This window comes from Chiloscyllium plagiosum, chromosome 12 (genome assembly GCF_004010195.1).
Source record: "Chiloscyllium plagiosum isolate BGI_BamShark_2017 chromosome 12, ASM401019v2, whole genome shotgun sequence".
Taxonomy (NCBI): domain Eukaryota; kingdom Metazoa; phylum Chordata; class Chondrichthyes; order Orectolobiformes; family Hemiscylliidae; genus Chiloscyllium; species Chiloscyllium plagiosum.
Genome location: NC_057721.1, coordinates 51,248,796 through 51,264,249, shown reverse-complemented (window position 1 = coordinate 51,264,249; position 15,454 = coordinate 51,248,796). Strand labels below are relative to the sequence as shown.

The following is a 15,454-nucleotide window of genomic DNA, read 5'->3' as shown; positions in this document are numbered from 1 at the left end:
TGGATATATGGTGCAATTTGGAGATTGGAATTGAGAAAAAGACTCTATTAGGGCTTAATCTGGATCCTGAAGAAAAAAGAATTTTAATCAATTAAAAGAGTAAGCATTTTTAAATATTGTTCATTTGCCAAGATGGCAAATGGAAACTTCACAAAATTGTTTCTGAAGGGAAGCTTGGCTTCCTGCTACATCCTCCCCCACTCAATTCAGATGTACTCTACTGGATTTCCCAACACACTCAGTATAATGAATGTCTTCAGAAAGTCCCCATTTGTTGTGAGACTTGTTAATGGAAAGCTAATTAGGTATTTTCTCTTGAAACCCAAAAGGTCCCTTTCATAGGCATCGCCTTAGTTAATTGCTGGGCTCATTAGTCTGAGATTATAAAGTTAAAAATCATACAACACCAGGTTATATTCCAACAGGTTTAGTTGGAAGCACTAACTTTTGAAGCACTGCTTCTTCATCAAATAGCTGTGGAGTTTGGTTTTGTGTGATTTTTAACTTTATACACCCCAGTCCAACACTGGCTCCTCCACATCATGCGATTATAAAGACATGGGTAAATTTTAAGGGGTCTGAGAAATGTGGGCTACCGTGAGACTTGTGTCAGTATCAGACGACAGATCTGATTAAGCCTGTCTTGGCAGGAAGAGCCTCTCATGTTGCCTTGTCTGCTTTTGATAAGCAGTGTAGCAAGCTTCCTGCTAGACAGCAGATGAAAGTGACCTCTGGGGTACTGTGAGGTAAAAGGGGTATGCAGGCTTTTGGTGGCAGAGGGTAGTATTGCTTGGTGACCAGACAGAGCCTGGTGCTGATTATGTCCATCATGAGCTGTATTCTCTGCTATCCTTTGCTGCTCTTGAAAACTGCAACTAAAAAGTCATTTGGACAACACCCGGAATGTGTCATGTCAATGTCACTTTGATGGGCAAAAACATGGGATCCATGTTTGCTGGATGTGAGGATTCAAAAGGGGCAAACACATGAAACTTGGGTTTGCAAACTCCTGCTTCATCTCATTTGTAAACATTTCTTTGCACAAGCACAATGCATTGTAGTGAACATACTTCTGTGTCAACACTGGTTAAAGATGGATTGCAACTTTGTCATTGGTGCTCACTAAGCACTGTCATCTCAGTAATGAAGGAGTTAGCAGCAATGACTTAAAAGGAGGTGAGTACGAGCCAAAAGCAATGCATCACTTGTGGAATTTCCAAAGGTGCTGTGTGATGAAAGACATCATAGGTCATGAAAGTATAACAATGGACCCTTAGCAATGCAATGGAAAATGGAATGATTAAGGTGAGTCTAGGATGGGAAAGAGGTTAGAGTGCAGCATGCACTCTTCTGCATGTTGTGTGTTGGTTACTCAGTTGACATAGGACCTTGACCAAACCGATGCATGTATTACATGCTAGACTGTGGTGGAGCAAATAATAGGGACTGCTTATGGTCAGATTTTGCACCCTAGATTGGGCACGGGTAGTACAGCCTAAACATGTGTGTCGCACCATCCTGGAATGCTGTGTTCTGTATAATTCTAGCAGAAATGAGGGTGATGTGATCTGAGAAACGAGTTGACTTCTGAGGAGAAGGACAAGGACATTAAGGAGGAGGAAGTGCTCCTGTGGATTTTGGAGTTCAGGTCTGGACCCCAGCAGGCAGACGTAACCTGACTGACACACAATTCTAGTAGATTCTAACTGTGTATTGAAGACCATGTTTGAACAGTCAAGGTTGAAGTGCCAGCAATTTAGATCACACTGTTGCAAATTGCAGCCTGCATTTGTTTCCTTTGTGTTACCTTTTGCTGCCTAACAATAAAACTCATGTTTGGATTTGTCCAAATGCCTTCCTCCATGGGATGTTCCTCTAAGGACAATGGCAACATACAGATGACCAGTGGGCATTGGGGAAAAAGTACTGGGGCCTCAGAGCTAGGCCTCAGATGGCATCTAAGGACAGGCAAATGATGGGTGTTGTTTAAATGGCAACTAAATGAGAGAATGGGGTAGTATGTGTGAGAGAGCGTCAGCCATGTGTGCCATAGGGAGAATGCTTTTATTTTGGCTGCAGTTCCATTAGGTTGCTGGTAAGGGACAGTGCTGGATTGCCAATGTACACATGCAGAGTAGCATCTCAAAGATGGCATGGCTGCACTGGATGCCTGTCCTTTGGTAGATATCCAGAATGGAGTTGGTCTGGGAAATGGCAGGCATGTGGCAAGATGGGGATAGAACAGGATGTGATAGATCCATAGAGACAGGGTGGGTAGTTAATGAGGTGTATTTGATAAGATATGATGAGAGATCTCACTGGGCCTCATGGTGAGAATTCCTCCAAAAGATTGGATGTAATTCGCACTCAGCAATAAAAATGTAAGATTCAACCCCAATACTTTTATATATACTACAGAAAATGGCTAGAGAAACTAACTTTTAACACTATACAATAGAAATTGATTATGGAAAGCTGGTCTCTTTCAATGTAATATGTTATACACTGTAAATTGATAACAGTAGACTTACAATGGGGAAAGTAACAAGTTCTTCTGCTGCCATACAATTAAGCTTCTCCTTTGAAATATGATAGTTTGGTGGTAAGAAGTGACTCAGGAGATTCCTTTACAATCAAAAAAAGTCCTCTGTTAGTTATTTCTTCTGATAACTATTATTTATTTAAAAGACAATATTAGAGGTTATAGTCTCATGATAAATGTCAGTCATTTGTGATCGTGAAGAGGAGAAATGTCTTCTGCGCAGTGGGTTGTGAATCTTGGGAATCACCTACCCCACAAAGCAGTAGAATCACTGAGTATATTCAGAGACTGAAATAGATAGACATGAGGGTACAAATAAAATTAAGAATAGAAGTCCTTGTAGCAACTGTCAAGACAAAAATACGGTTAGCAGCAAGTTAACTCGGTTTTATTCTGTTCAGTTCTGAAGAAGTCATATTAGACTTGAAACATTAATTTTATTTCTTTCTCTCCACAGACGCTGACAGACCTGGTGAGATTCTCCAGTATTTTCTTAATTTGTTTCAGATTTCCAGCACCTGGAAAATGTTTTCTTTCATTCAAGAATATGATGAAGTAGAATTTATGGAGAGGACAGGACTTGATCTTATTGAATACTGGAGAATGCTCAAAGGGGTACATAATAGAATCATAGAATCCCTACAGTGTGGAAACAGGCCATTTGGCCCAATGAGTCCACACTGACCCTCAAAGAGTATCTTATCATTATCCATTCCTCCACCCTATTACACTACATTTCTCCTGACTAATGTCTACGCATCCCTGAACACAATTTAGCATAGCCAATTCACCATAATATGCTCCTGCTCCTATTTGCTTTGTTTGAGTGACAAATATAATATTCAATAGTTTAATTAAATCAAGTACAATATAAAAATGCCATCAGTTATGTTGTGGGACCTTCAATGTTTAACTTAAGTTCTGAATTATTGTATAATTTTCTTGTTAGCACTTCGGGAGACAAAAAACAAGATTTTTGGAACACTTTATATATACCTGAAACTTGGTTATTTATATGAAATAATGATGGTACAGATTGAAATTTAATTTGAGACATTATTTGAGCAATTTAAAAATTGGAACTTTTAAAAAAAAACCTACCGAAAACTGGATACAATTCCTTCTACTGTTTCATTACTGATACCAGGCTTTTTAATATATACATGGTCTGCTATGCTGCAAGGAGCAGAAAATGAGCCACCAGTACTGCCATCCTGCACACATTTGCTCTGGAAACTAAGGAATAATTATCAATGTGCCGTCAACAAAATGGTGAAATTTCAATCATTTGATGATCATTCACACATTAGTCTTTTTCCATTTACAGTATTATACTTTACAAGTAAAGAGACAAAAAAAATTCAATCAGCACTTTGTCATGATGACTGTATACAATACAAACCCATCACACAAAATCAGCCACTTTTCCTATTCATGTGATCCTCTTTTCATCACATCAAGTAAACAGAGACGGCAGCATGGTTTAAAATTGGATGCAAAGAAATTCAATTGAAAGAAAATATTTAGTACATAGCTTGTATGAATAACTAACATATGGTTTTTTAAAAAATGTGAACTCAAAGTGGAATGCATAAATATTTAAAGTTTCCATTAAAAATGTTAAGATTGTAATACATTGAATGTATGTCCATCCCCAATCTGTTGCATTATCTTAAAAGCTTGACAATTTGCTCACCTTTCACTACCAGAAGAAACTATTATATTTTCCTTTACTTCCCAATGGAAACACATGGACTCAACACTAACTCCATCCTTCAGAGGTTCCTTCTTTACTAATGCTTGTGCCATGTAGTCACCTATAATTTAATGAGTATACATTGATTATCACATATGCAGGTGATTTTAAAAATGGTGCACCACTCACAGGTAGTGATACAGGATTTTGCATTACTGACAACTCCAACGTTTGCAACTAATTCATAGACATCTCTAGAGTGCTCTTGATTCAGAATAAAACAGTAGTCAGTCCTAAATGAGAAGTTCTCATGTTTCTTTGGGCTGATTTCACCATGTAAACTTTTCAAAGTCAATTTTGATTTATCTCATGTGATGGACTCATCTGGTTCTGAAGGTGGTGAGCCTGAAGGTGGGAGGCAACTTAATTGGGATAGTGGCATCTCCGAAAGCTGTCACCTCCCTCTGTCCAAGTGAATCCAGCTATGGGAAGATGACCACAACCCAACACTGAAAAACATTTACATTGAAAAAAACCCTCAAAAACCTTAGAATGCTCACCTGTACTGACTATCTTTCAATTTCAAACACATCTGCAATCCTTCTGAAAGCTCTGTCTCACAACACATCCCTCAAAAATATGAGCTGCCAATCCCTCCCAAAACTCCCACATTTCCTGCAATCCACCTGAAAACCACACGTGCCTGCAAATTCTCAGAAAATCGCCAAAGCATTTGTGAATCACACTGACAGAACCAACAGTCCTACAAAGTTCTATTGAAACCCACAGGTCATCCTCATTCACAAGATGTAAGTGTCACCGGCAAGGCCAACATTTATTGTCCCTTCCTAATTGCCCAGAGAGAAGTTAAGACTCAGGTCTGGAAGCACATATAGCGAGACCAGGTAAAGACAGTAAATGTCCTTCCCTAATATGGACATGAAGGAACCAGATGGGTTTTACAGTATTTAGCAGTGGTTACATGGCCATCATTAGGCTTTTTATTCTGGATTTCTTGAAATGCAAATTCCACTATCTGCAGTGGTATGATTTGAATCCATACCCCCAGAATATTAATCTGTGCTTCTGAATCATTACCACAAACTACCATCTCCCCAGTAGGATGATCACAAATGATTTCAATTGAAATAATTGAAACTGGTCAATCAGGATTTGAAAATGATGCAATCTATACACTTTCTAATATCAAACATGTAATTGTTCAGCGTAAAAGGCACGGAACAGGTTTTATTTCATCATGTTTCAGACATTCACTTGAAACATCTTTAAACAATACCACCACTGGTACTTGATTATTATGTTCAGAATTACCTATTCTAAAAGATTAATTTATTCCCTCTCTCCAACTATGCCCCCCACGTGGTGGTCACTGGCATGGTCAGCATTTGTTACCTATCCCTAACTGCCATTGAATAAAACAGTTTGCTAGGCCCATTTCAAAGGGCCATTACTGTGGGCCCAGAGTCACGCGTAGAACAGGCAAGGATGGTAGATTTCCCTCCCTAAAGGAGATTATTGAATCAGATTTTTATTTACACCAGCCAACAAAAGTTTCATGCTATTATAAGACTAGGTTTCAATTCCAGATTTATTAATTCAAATTTTAGCAGCTGCCATGGAAGAATTTGAAACTATGTTCCCAGAGCAGTGGCCTAGGCTTCTGGATTATTATTCCAGCATCAATATTACTGCACTACAGGCTCTCCTTTATTTTACTCCAAACATTGAGCCAACAGACAAGCATATTTAAGTTAACTTCGAAAGGCCTGAATAAGACAATACCATTCATAGTAGTGGTAGTACAAAATAACAAGTTTCTTACTGCTCAACAGTACAGGATCTTCACTGTGGACTTTATTAACTGGAAGCTGCAAATAAGTACAATAAATTACAAACAATGTAAAATTCCAGTCAATGTTCAACTGGTGAAATTTAAAGAAAGATTTACTGAATCTAATTATGTTGTGGTCAATACTTTCATTGTTTGGGTGTAGAGTAGAACTTCTGTTGTGATGCTACTTATGAGCCAGATGGTTAAAAAGAGGATATTATAGAAAATAGCACTACACTGGGTAGCCCTGATAACTGTTAGTCTTTGGGATTGCCAAGACTTTTGTGGCTTCTAGGAATTGCTTAGGAAGCTTGGAGATGGGAAAAGAGCATGACGCCATTTTGGGATGGCTTCCTGACAGACTGTAATTAGGCAAGTTTTCCAGTAGCAGTAGTGGGCACAGATTGGCTGTCTGACAAACCAAAGAGGGCACCAAATTTAGTAACTAGTTGGTCTGATGCTCCATTGAAGCTGTGTGGTGTTGAGTTTTACATTGAATGAGAGTTATTTGCACCACTGATCAGATGGATGTCAAGGATCGCCTCGATCTGGATCAGTGGCCAGTAATCTCCATTGAGAGTTGCTGTCAGAATGGCCACAGTGAAGCACAGGCCAATTAAAAATATCAATGTATAAGTTATATTACCAGGAGCGTCTTCACAATAGCTTCTTCTTCAGTAGAATTCACAGAACTGTAGGATTGTTTTTCCAAGCTTACAGGAGCGGATCTAGATTTTCCATTGATTCTTAATGTTTTCCCATTTCTTGATGATTTGTAGCATTTGGTCTGGGACAAGGGAATGCTTTCTGAAGATTCTGACCTTCTGTTATGTTTGGTAGAAAAAGATGGAAGTCGTCTTTTTCGAGTGGAAAAAGGTAAAGGGAATGGATTAGATTTTGAGGAAGCAATGTCCTGTTAAAATAAACAAAGATTCACATTATATTCTTAGAAGCGTTTCTTCTCTGCAGCTTGTAAGCAAAGTTGCCAGGTATATGCAGATAATGATGACATTTTATAAAAAAACGTTTACTTAAAAATACAGTGCACATAATCACATGCATAACAAATTTAGCAAAATATGCTGATATAGCAGTTAAGGTTTCTGAAATTATTTTAACCACCACCCAAAAATCTAGTTATTTTATCTATACAGGTTTAAAGAAATCAGCTGTACAAAATGAAGAAATTAAAAAAAAGTATTTGCAGGAAATTGGTATAATTACATATATGACTATTGCATTAAGACTATGCAGGTATTTAGAATTACCTTAGAAATAGACTTCCTGTGTAAGTCTGGTGGCAATTTGAATGTTAAGGGCTTGATTGGAGAGGTTTTCTGTAAGTCAATTAGAATTTATTGTAAATCACCTTGAAATGCTTTAAGGCAATGATAAAACAGCTGGGCTTTCACTGGTAATATGTTCTGTTTCATGCAGGTTGCAAAATAACAACAACTAAATAAAACTACGATTAACTTGGGAAATGTCCAGAAGCACTTTACAAAAGAGTAGAAAAAAGACAAACTGGATAAATAAACAAACAGTAAATAATGGTTGAAAGTTAGCAAGCATGACAAACCTTTTTGGAAAAAAATCTCCCACTCTTTAGCAGTGGCCAGGATATGACCATACAGACATATCCCACATTTTGGATAAATTGCCTGATCATCGAAATCTTGGGAATTCATAATTCCCACACTATGTCAGTTATGGAGGCACAGCAAAATTGTGAATATAGAACATAGAACATTACAGCTTGGCTCTTGATGTTGCACCGACCTGTGAAACCAATCTAAAGCCCATCTAACCTACACTATTCCATTCTCATCCATATGTCGATCCAAAGATAATTTAAATGCTGTTAATGTTGGTGAGTTTACTGCATTTGCAGGCAGTGCATTCCACGCTCCGACTACTCTAAGCAAAGAAACTACTTCTGACATCTGTCCTGTATCTATCCCTCTCAATTTAAAGCTATGTCCCCTCATGCTCGCCATCACCATCCCAGGAAAAAGGCTCTCATTGTCCACCCTATCTAACCCTCTGATGATCTATGTCTCAATTAAGTCACTTCTCAGCCTTTCTCTCTAATGAAAACAGCCTCAAGTCCCTCAGCCTTTCCCTGTAAGACCTTCCCTCCATACCAGACAACATCCTAGTACCTCTGAACCCTTTCCAAAGCTTCCATATCCTTCCTATAATGTGGTGACCAGAACTGTATGCAATACTCCAAGTGCGGCTGCTGTAGCATGACCTCATGATTCCAAAACTCAATCCCTCTACCAATAAAAGCTAACACACTGTATGCCTTCTTAACTATGTGGCCTCGTGTTTTAATCCCCATCTATTATGTAATGCCAATGAGCCTGTTAAATTATCAATGATTACAGTACAATTTTATCCTCCTCATACAGAATGTGCAAAGGCAAGCTCAGGTCTGTCAGTTTTGTTTTTCATCCATTGTCTTCTGCCCATTGAACAACTTATTGGGTTGTAGAAGTGTAGCATAATGGAAATATTATGCCAGGAGACAGACTTTCAAAGCCACCCTGGCAGCTGGAGGAATTTAATTGACATTTCATTGATGTAAAAACCAAATTGATAGATTGTTGTGTGCTCTATTTTACAGAGACATAGCTCACTCCTGCTTCATTTGACTGTGCCTTACGACCTGAGGGCTTCTCAATCCACCAGATGGACTGCACAGTGTCCTCAGTCAGGGCAAAGGGCAGAGGGGTCTGCCTCCTGATCAACGCCTTTTGGTTCTTAGACATGACAATCCTTGTGAGTTACAGTTCCCCAGACCTAGAATATCTAATGGTGAGATGCCGTCCTTACAATCTGCCACAGTGGTTTACTTCTGCTATCCTGACAGCAATTTAAATCCCACCCCATGCAGAAGTGAGAGGGAATACTCAGAGGTCATTGTAGCTGGTGACTTAAATCAGGCCAACCTCAAGAATGTGAACTGGTCCACATTCAAGGATTCAGGAAACAACCTAAATGAGTATGCCACCACCATCACAGACTTCATCAGTAAGAATGTAGACGATGACACACCAAAGAAGTCAATCTGAGTGTTCTCCAACCAGAACCATGGATGAACAGGAAGATCCATTCCCTACTGAAGTCCAGGTCTGAGACACTCAAGTCAGGTGATTCTGTCCTTTACAGGAAATCTAGGTGCAATTTTCACAAAGCCATCAGGGATGCCAAGAGACAATACCAGATTAAACTACAGTCCCAGACTAACCACACAAACATATCAAATGTGGCAAGGCTTACATGATATAATAGGGCACAAAGCGTAGTTGAGTAGAATCGTTGACAACAATGCATCCCTCTCTGATGACCTCAATGAATTCTATGTTTATTTTGAACAGAAGGTCAGCGAAATGATGTTACGTGCCCTGACAACCTTGGGTGCACCAGGATCTACGCTCACGACCACAGATGGCAGATTGGTCTTCCTGTGGATGAACCCCTGGAAAATGGCTGGCCTGGAATGAAGTCCCTGGAAGCAGCAGGAGTATTTGCAGACATTTTAAACCTCTCCTTACTTCAATATGAGGTTCCTAACTGCATCAAGAAGACCACTATCATTCCAGTTCCACAGAAAAATCAGGCAACGTGTCTTAATGACTATTGCCTGGTGGCTCTGACATCCATTATGATGTGCTGAAAATGTGTTGCTGGAAAAGCGCAGCAGGTCAGGCAGCATCCAGGGAATAGGAGAATCGACGTTTCGGGCATAAGCCCTTCTTCAGGAACGAGGAAAGTTTGTCCAGCAGGCTAAGATAAAAGGTAGGGAGGAGGGACTTGGGGGAGGGGCGTCAGAAATGCGATAGGTGAGGGTGATAGGTCAGACTGGAGTGGGGGCGGAGAGGTCAGGAAGTGCTCAAGCCTCCTGGATTGCCTTGATCAATTGTCTACCATCACAATAGGACACGACAGATGCCTGTATCCCTGGCCCTATTCCTCCCTGAAACATCTGGATAACAAGGACACCTATGTCAGACTTCCATTTATTGACTTTAACTCTACCTTCAATACCATAATTACAAATCAATCTCATTTCAAAAACTCAGAGACGTAGGACTCTCACCCTATTGTGCACCTTGACATCCTGATCCATAGATTGCAAGCAGTAAGAATAGTCCTCCACAACAATCCTCAACATTGGTGCCCACAAGGTTACATACTCAGGAAAATTCCTGATGAAGGGCTTATGCCCAAGACAACGATTGTCCTGCTCCTCGGATGCTGCTTGATCTGCTGTGCTTTTCCAGCAACACACTCTCGACCCCAAGGTTACATACTCAGCCCCTTACTATACTCCTTATACATTCTTGACCGTGTGGCCAAATTCAGCTCGAACTCCACTTACAAGTTTGCTGATGACACCACTGTAGTGGGTCAGAACTGAAATAATGATGATACAGAGGACAGGAAAGAGATGGATAGCTTAGTGACATTGTGTAAAGACAACAATCTCTCCCTCGATGTTGGCAAAATGAAGGAGCTGATCATCGACTTCAGGAAGTGGAGTAGAGGACACGGCCCTGTCCGAATCAAGGTGCTGAGGTGGGGGTGGTCAAGAACTTCAAGTTCCTCAAAGTAAATATCAACAATGATCTGTCCTGGTCCATCCATGTTGATATTACAGTCAAGAAAGCACACCAATGCCTCTACTTCCTCAGAAGGCTAAGGAAATTCAGCATGTCCACAATGACACTTACCAATTTTTATACATGCAACACAGAAAGCATCCTATCCGTTGCATCACAGCTTGGTATGACAACTATTCTGCCCAAGACCACAAGAAATTACAGTGAGTTGTGAACGCAGCCCAATCCATCAAAAAAACCAGCCTTCCCTCCATTGACTCTGTCAACACCTCCCGCTGCTTCGGGAAAGCAGCCAAGGTAGTCAAAGACCCCTCTCAACCCGGTTATACTCTCTCCTACTGTCTTCTATCGGGCAGAAGATACAAAAGTTTGAAAACATGTATCAACAGATTCAAGAACAGATTCTTCCAGCTCATATTGATCTTTCTCTGCACTTTCTCTGTAGCTATAACATTACCCTGATGGACTTATGTAAGGTATGATTTGTCTGGTTAGCATGCAAGACAATAGATTAGATTAGATTAGATTAGATTACAGTGTGGAAACAGGCCCTTCGGCCCAACAAGTCCACACCGACCCGCCGAAGCGAAACCCACCCATACCCCTACATTTACCCCTTACCTAACACTACGGGCAATTTAGTATGGCCAATTCACCTAACCTGCACATCTTTGGACTGTGGGAGGAAACCGGAGCACCCGGAGGAAACCCACGCAGACACGGGGAGAACGTGCAAACTCCACACAGTCAGTCGCCTGAGTCGGGAATTGAACCCGGGTCTCTGGCGCTGCGAGGCAGCAGTGCTAACCACTGTGCCACCGTGCCGCCCACAATACTTTTCGTTGTATCTCAGTATATGTGACAATAATTATTTAAATAAATTCAGTCATAAAGGTCCATCTGTTCACTGATATCCTTCAGGGTAGCATTTTTGCCATCTCGACCTGATCCGGCTGATATGACTCCAGATCACTGCAGATGTATAACAGCTTTCCTGAATAGTTCAGCAAGTGACTCAATAGTACTGAATTGTGATAGAAAATTTGAATACAAATACAACTGGACAGACCATCTGACATCAACCTAGGCACTGAAAACAATAAAGGCCTGTCAATCTTTCAAAATCCTCCAAGAATCACAAAATGTAGGAACCAAAGTGAGCCATTTGGCCTATTAAGTCTGCTCCTCCATTCAACCAGATTATGTATCATCTGATAATCCTCAATTCCACTTTCCTGCCTTTTCTCTACAACCCTTGATTCCCTTACTAATTAAAAAATATGCGTCAGGCTTGAATATGCACTACAACATTGCCTCTACAGTCTTATGCTCTAAAGAATTTCACTATAGATTCACCAGCCTCAGAAGAAATTTTTCATCATCCCAGACCTAACTAGGCGACCCCTGGCCCTCAAATTATGCTCTCTGGTTATGGACTCTCCTACAAGCGGAAACAATTTCTCAGCATCTACCCTTTCAAGGCCCCAAAAATCTTACATGTTTCAATAAAATCACCTCTCATTCTTCTGAATGCCAAAAAGTACAAGCCCACATCCTCAATCACTCCTCATAAGAAAATCTCTTCATATCTGGGATCAACCTAAACTAACCTTCACTGGACACACTTCTAATGCCAGTAAATTTTTCTTTGATAGTGAGGACCAAATCTGTTTACAGTGTTCTAGGTGTGGTCAACCAATGCCTTGTGCACCTTTAGCAGAATTTCCCACTTTTATATTGCACTCTCTTTGAAATAAAAGGCCAATACTCCTCTTGCCTTACTTTTTACCAACTGTACTCTGTTGTTAGTTTTTTACTATTTATGTACTAGGACTCCCAAATCCCTCTGTGCTGTAGATTTCTGCAGTTTTTCTTAATTTAAATAATATTCAGCTCTTCAATTCCTTCTGCCTCATAGTTTTCCATTTTATATCCCATCTGCCATGATTTGGTCCATTCACTTAATCTGTTTATATCCTCTGCAGGCTCAGTCATCCTCATCACTTGTCTTTCCACCTATTTTTATGTCATGCAAACTTGGTGACAATACATTTACTTCCGTCATCCAAGTCATTAACATACCGTAATAATGTATATACTGTATACATCCTCACCAATATCTGGAGTCATGTAATATTTGATAATAGATAAACTCTTTCCATTTGGAAAGATTGATACCAAGCTCTTCCCAGTCATTAATGCCAATGCTGCTATGCTCAAAGCAAGGTTTCTGCAGGTTGTTGAAGTATTCCCTTTGTCCTCCCTTGGAGCATTGCCCCTTTGAAAGTCGAGAAAAGGGACACACTTCCTGGCCATCTGGACGTGGTGTTCAGTTCATTGTTGTTGATTACACAATACTTTTGCCTGAATGTTTAATTAACTGGCATCAAGAAGAACATGTGTAAGTTTTTCCTGGTTGGTTGACAACAGCACATGAGCTTCTGCAGCGGTGAGGCAACGATCCACTTGGAATTTTGGGTCTTATGATGTGTTGGTGAGAGTTCGATGTGCATCAGCAACTGAAAAGTCTATGATCATCCTCTGGCATTAATCCTCATCATAAACACTTGGTACAAACATCATTTAAATTTCTAACCCAAGAATGACATAATCGAGGAGCTACTAATGCTTTAGAGCTAGGAAGCCTCCAAGTAGTTTTATATCTGCCATAAAATGTGTTAATTATATTGATACCACACTGAACACACTTTCTAGCAAGGGGACAATATTTTAATAGCCTTTGGATAAAAGCAAATTACTGTGGATGCTGGAATCTGAAACCAAAAGAGAAAATGCTGGAAAATCTCAGCAGGTCTGGCAGCATCTGTAAGGAGAAAAAAGAGCTGACGTTTTGAGTCTAACTAACCCTTTGTCAAAGCTAAAAAAAGGGAGAAATCGGGAGGTATTTATCCTAGGCCGAGAGAAGGTGAGTCTTGGCTCCAGAAGCAAAGGTAGCAATAAAGAGGTGATAATGACAGTGCATAGAGAGATTATAGGGCGATTAATCTCTTTATGGCTACTTTTGCTTCTGGAGCCATGACTCACCTTCTCTCGGCCTAGTATAAATATCTCCCTATTTCTCCCTTTTTTTAGCTTTGACAAAGGGTCAGTTAGACTCGAAACGTCAGCTCTTTTTTCTCCTTACAGATGCTGCCAGACCTGCTGAGATTTTCCAGCATTTTCTCTTTTGGTTTCAATAGCCTTTCCCTGGTTTTCCCAAAATTTCAATTTTTGAAATTGGATACGTGATCCAACTCTTGCAATCCTAAATTCTGGCCAGAAGAACAATCTTTTGTACTCTTGGGATGGCAGTGAGGAATTCATCAAGGTCAGAATAAAATTATTCCTGAACATCTTCATTAGCATGAAGAATTGGAGCATAAAAGTGTTGACAATGGAGTACATTTTTTTTTAATGTAACTGAGATGTTGATGAATTATCATGAGTCTTTCATTTATAAAACTGGGGAATTCCGGTAGTGTGTACAAAATCCTATTCTGGATAGCAAAACCAACTTTTCCTTTCCAGTAGACATGCAATCGCATATGTCCCTTCAGCTGCAAGCCAGAGAAAAACATCTACTCTATCTTGTCCTCAAATCTACCTGTTGCAGCTTTATCTGACCGTGACGATATTGGTAGGAGTGACCATCACAAATTTCTTGTGGAAACAAAATCCTGTCTTGAAAATAAAATCACCCACCATTGCACTGTATGCCACTAATAATATTCAAGGAAAGAATTAGAAGAGATTTAGCATTTGAATGTTATTCTTTCAGTCCAAGACGTAGCAATTACTGATGACATTTGGTTTTTAAATTTTATTATTTTCTGTTGTTTTCACTTAAAAAGAATTAGAAATTGTCGATAACCCAAGGCAAGGTAGAAAAATAAGTTTCCGTTTTTATCTCAAAATGATGAACACAAGGAAAACTGACATTTTCAGTTGGAATACTTACCTGAAATTGTAAGGCAGCTACATTTTCCCAGTGCCGATGAACTGCTTTTTCCAATAGTTCTTTCCTTTCATCAGACATTACTGATCCCCTTAGTGGAGTTCCAAACGGAATATGGGGTAACTGTTCTGGTAGATCGCAGCTGAAAAAAAACAAAAATTGACTAACACAATTAAAGCTTACTCTATTCTATTTGAACAAATTCAATATAAAAATGTAGTACAAAAACATTGGTGAAAATATTTCCATCTGGACATGATGTATTTGCTATAAGAAATTGCTGTGCCCACTATTTTAATGAAATATTAATGTTGGATCACTACAAAGTGGACTGAAGAATAGACCTGCATAAGGAAGGACAGTGACAGTGGGAAATAAAAACTAGTGACACAGAGTTCCTTCACCTGTTTCTACCTGTCAAAGCCAAAGTGAGACATCATGGGTAAGTAAGTAATTGGTTGGTGGATATTTCATCTGTGTCTCTTTTGATCAGTAGACGTTCTTACAGCTGAAGAGTTTGGTTAAGAAATTCTCTTAAAATATCTAACATCTGAATTAATTCATTACGTAGAAGAGAGATGCTGGGCAGACAATGTATTGTAGTTGTCATATGTTGGAGCTGATGTGATCTGCGATAAGTGTTGGTTAGTTGAGGAACTTGGCCTCAGAGTTGCTGAGCTGGAGTTCAGACTATAAACACTGATACCGGCGAAAGCCACCATTACACATAAGGACACAACCCACCATGTACGTGGCAGGTATTCATGTGACTCAGCCAATG

General features: G+C 39.7%; 1 protein-coding gene across 1 annotated transcript in view; it reads right to left on the bottom strand.

Annotated features, from left to right (window-relative positions):
- The window catches only part of LOC122555511 (ATPase MORC2-like), a 97,794-nt gene that overhangs the window by 6,229 nt on the left and 76,111 nt on the right, over positions 1-15,454 (bottom strand). Inside the window, exons 17-23 of the mRNA XM_043701535.1 lie at positions 14,677-14,815; positions 7,359-7,427; positions 6,737-7,003; positions 6,082-6,127; positions 4,239-4,359; positions 3,644-3,778; positions 2,532-2,625 (exon numbers count right to left, since the gene is read on the bottom strand). Coding sequence (XP_043557470.1) covers positions 2,532-2,625; positions 3,644-3,778; positions 4,239-4,359; positions 6,082-6,127; positions 6,737-7,003; positions 7,359-7,427; positions 14,677-14,815 — 871 coding nt within the window. The remainder of the gene's footprint in view (positions 1-2,531; positions 2,626-3,643; positions 3,779-4,238; positions 4,360-6,081; positions 6,128-6,736; positions 7,004-7,358; positions 7,428-14,676; positions 14,816-15,454) is intronic.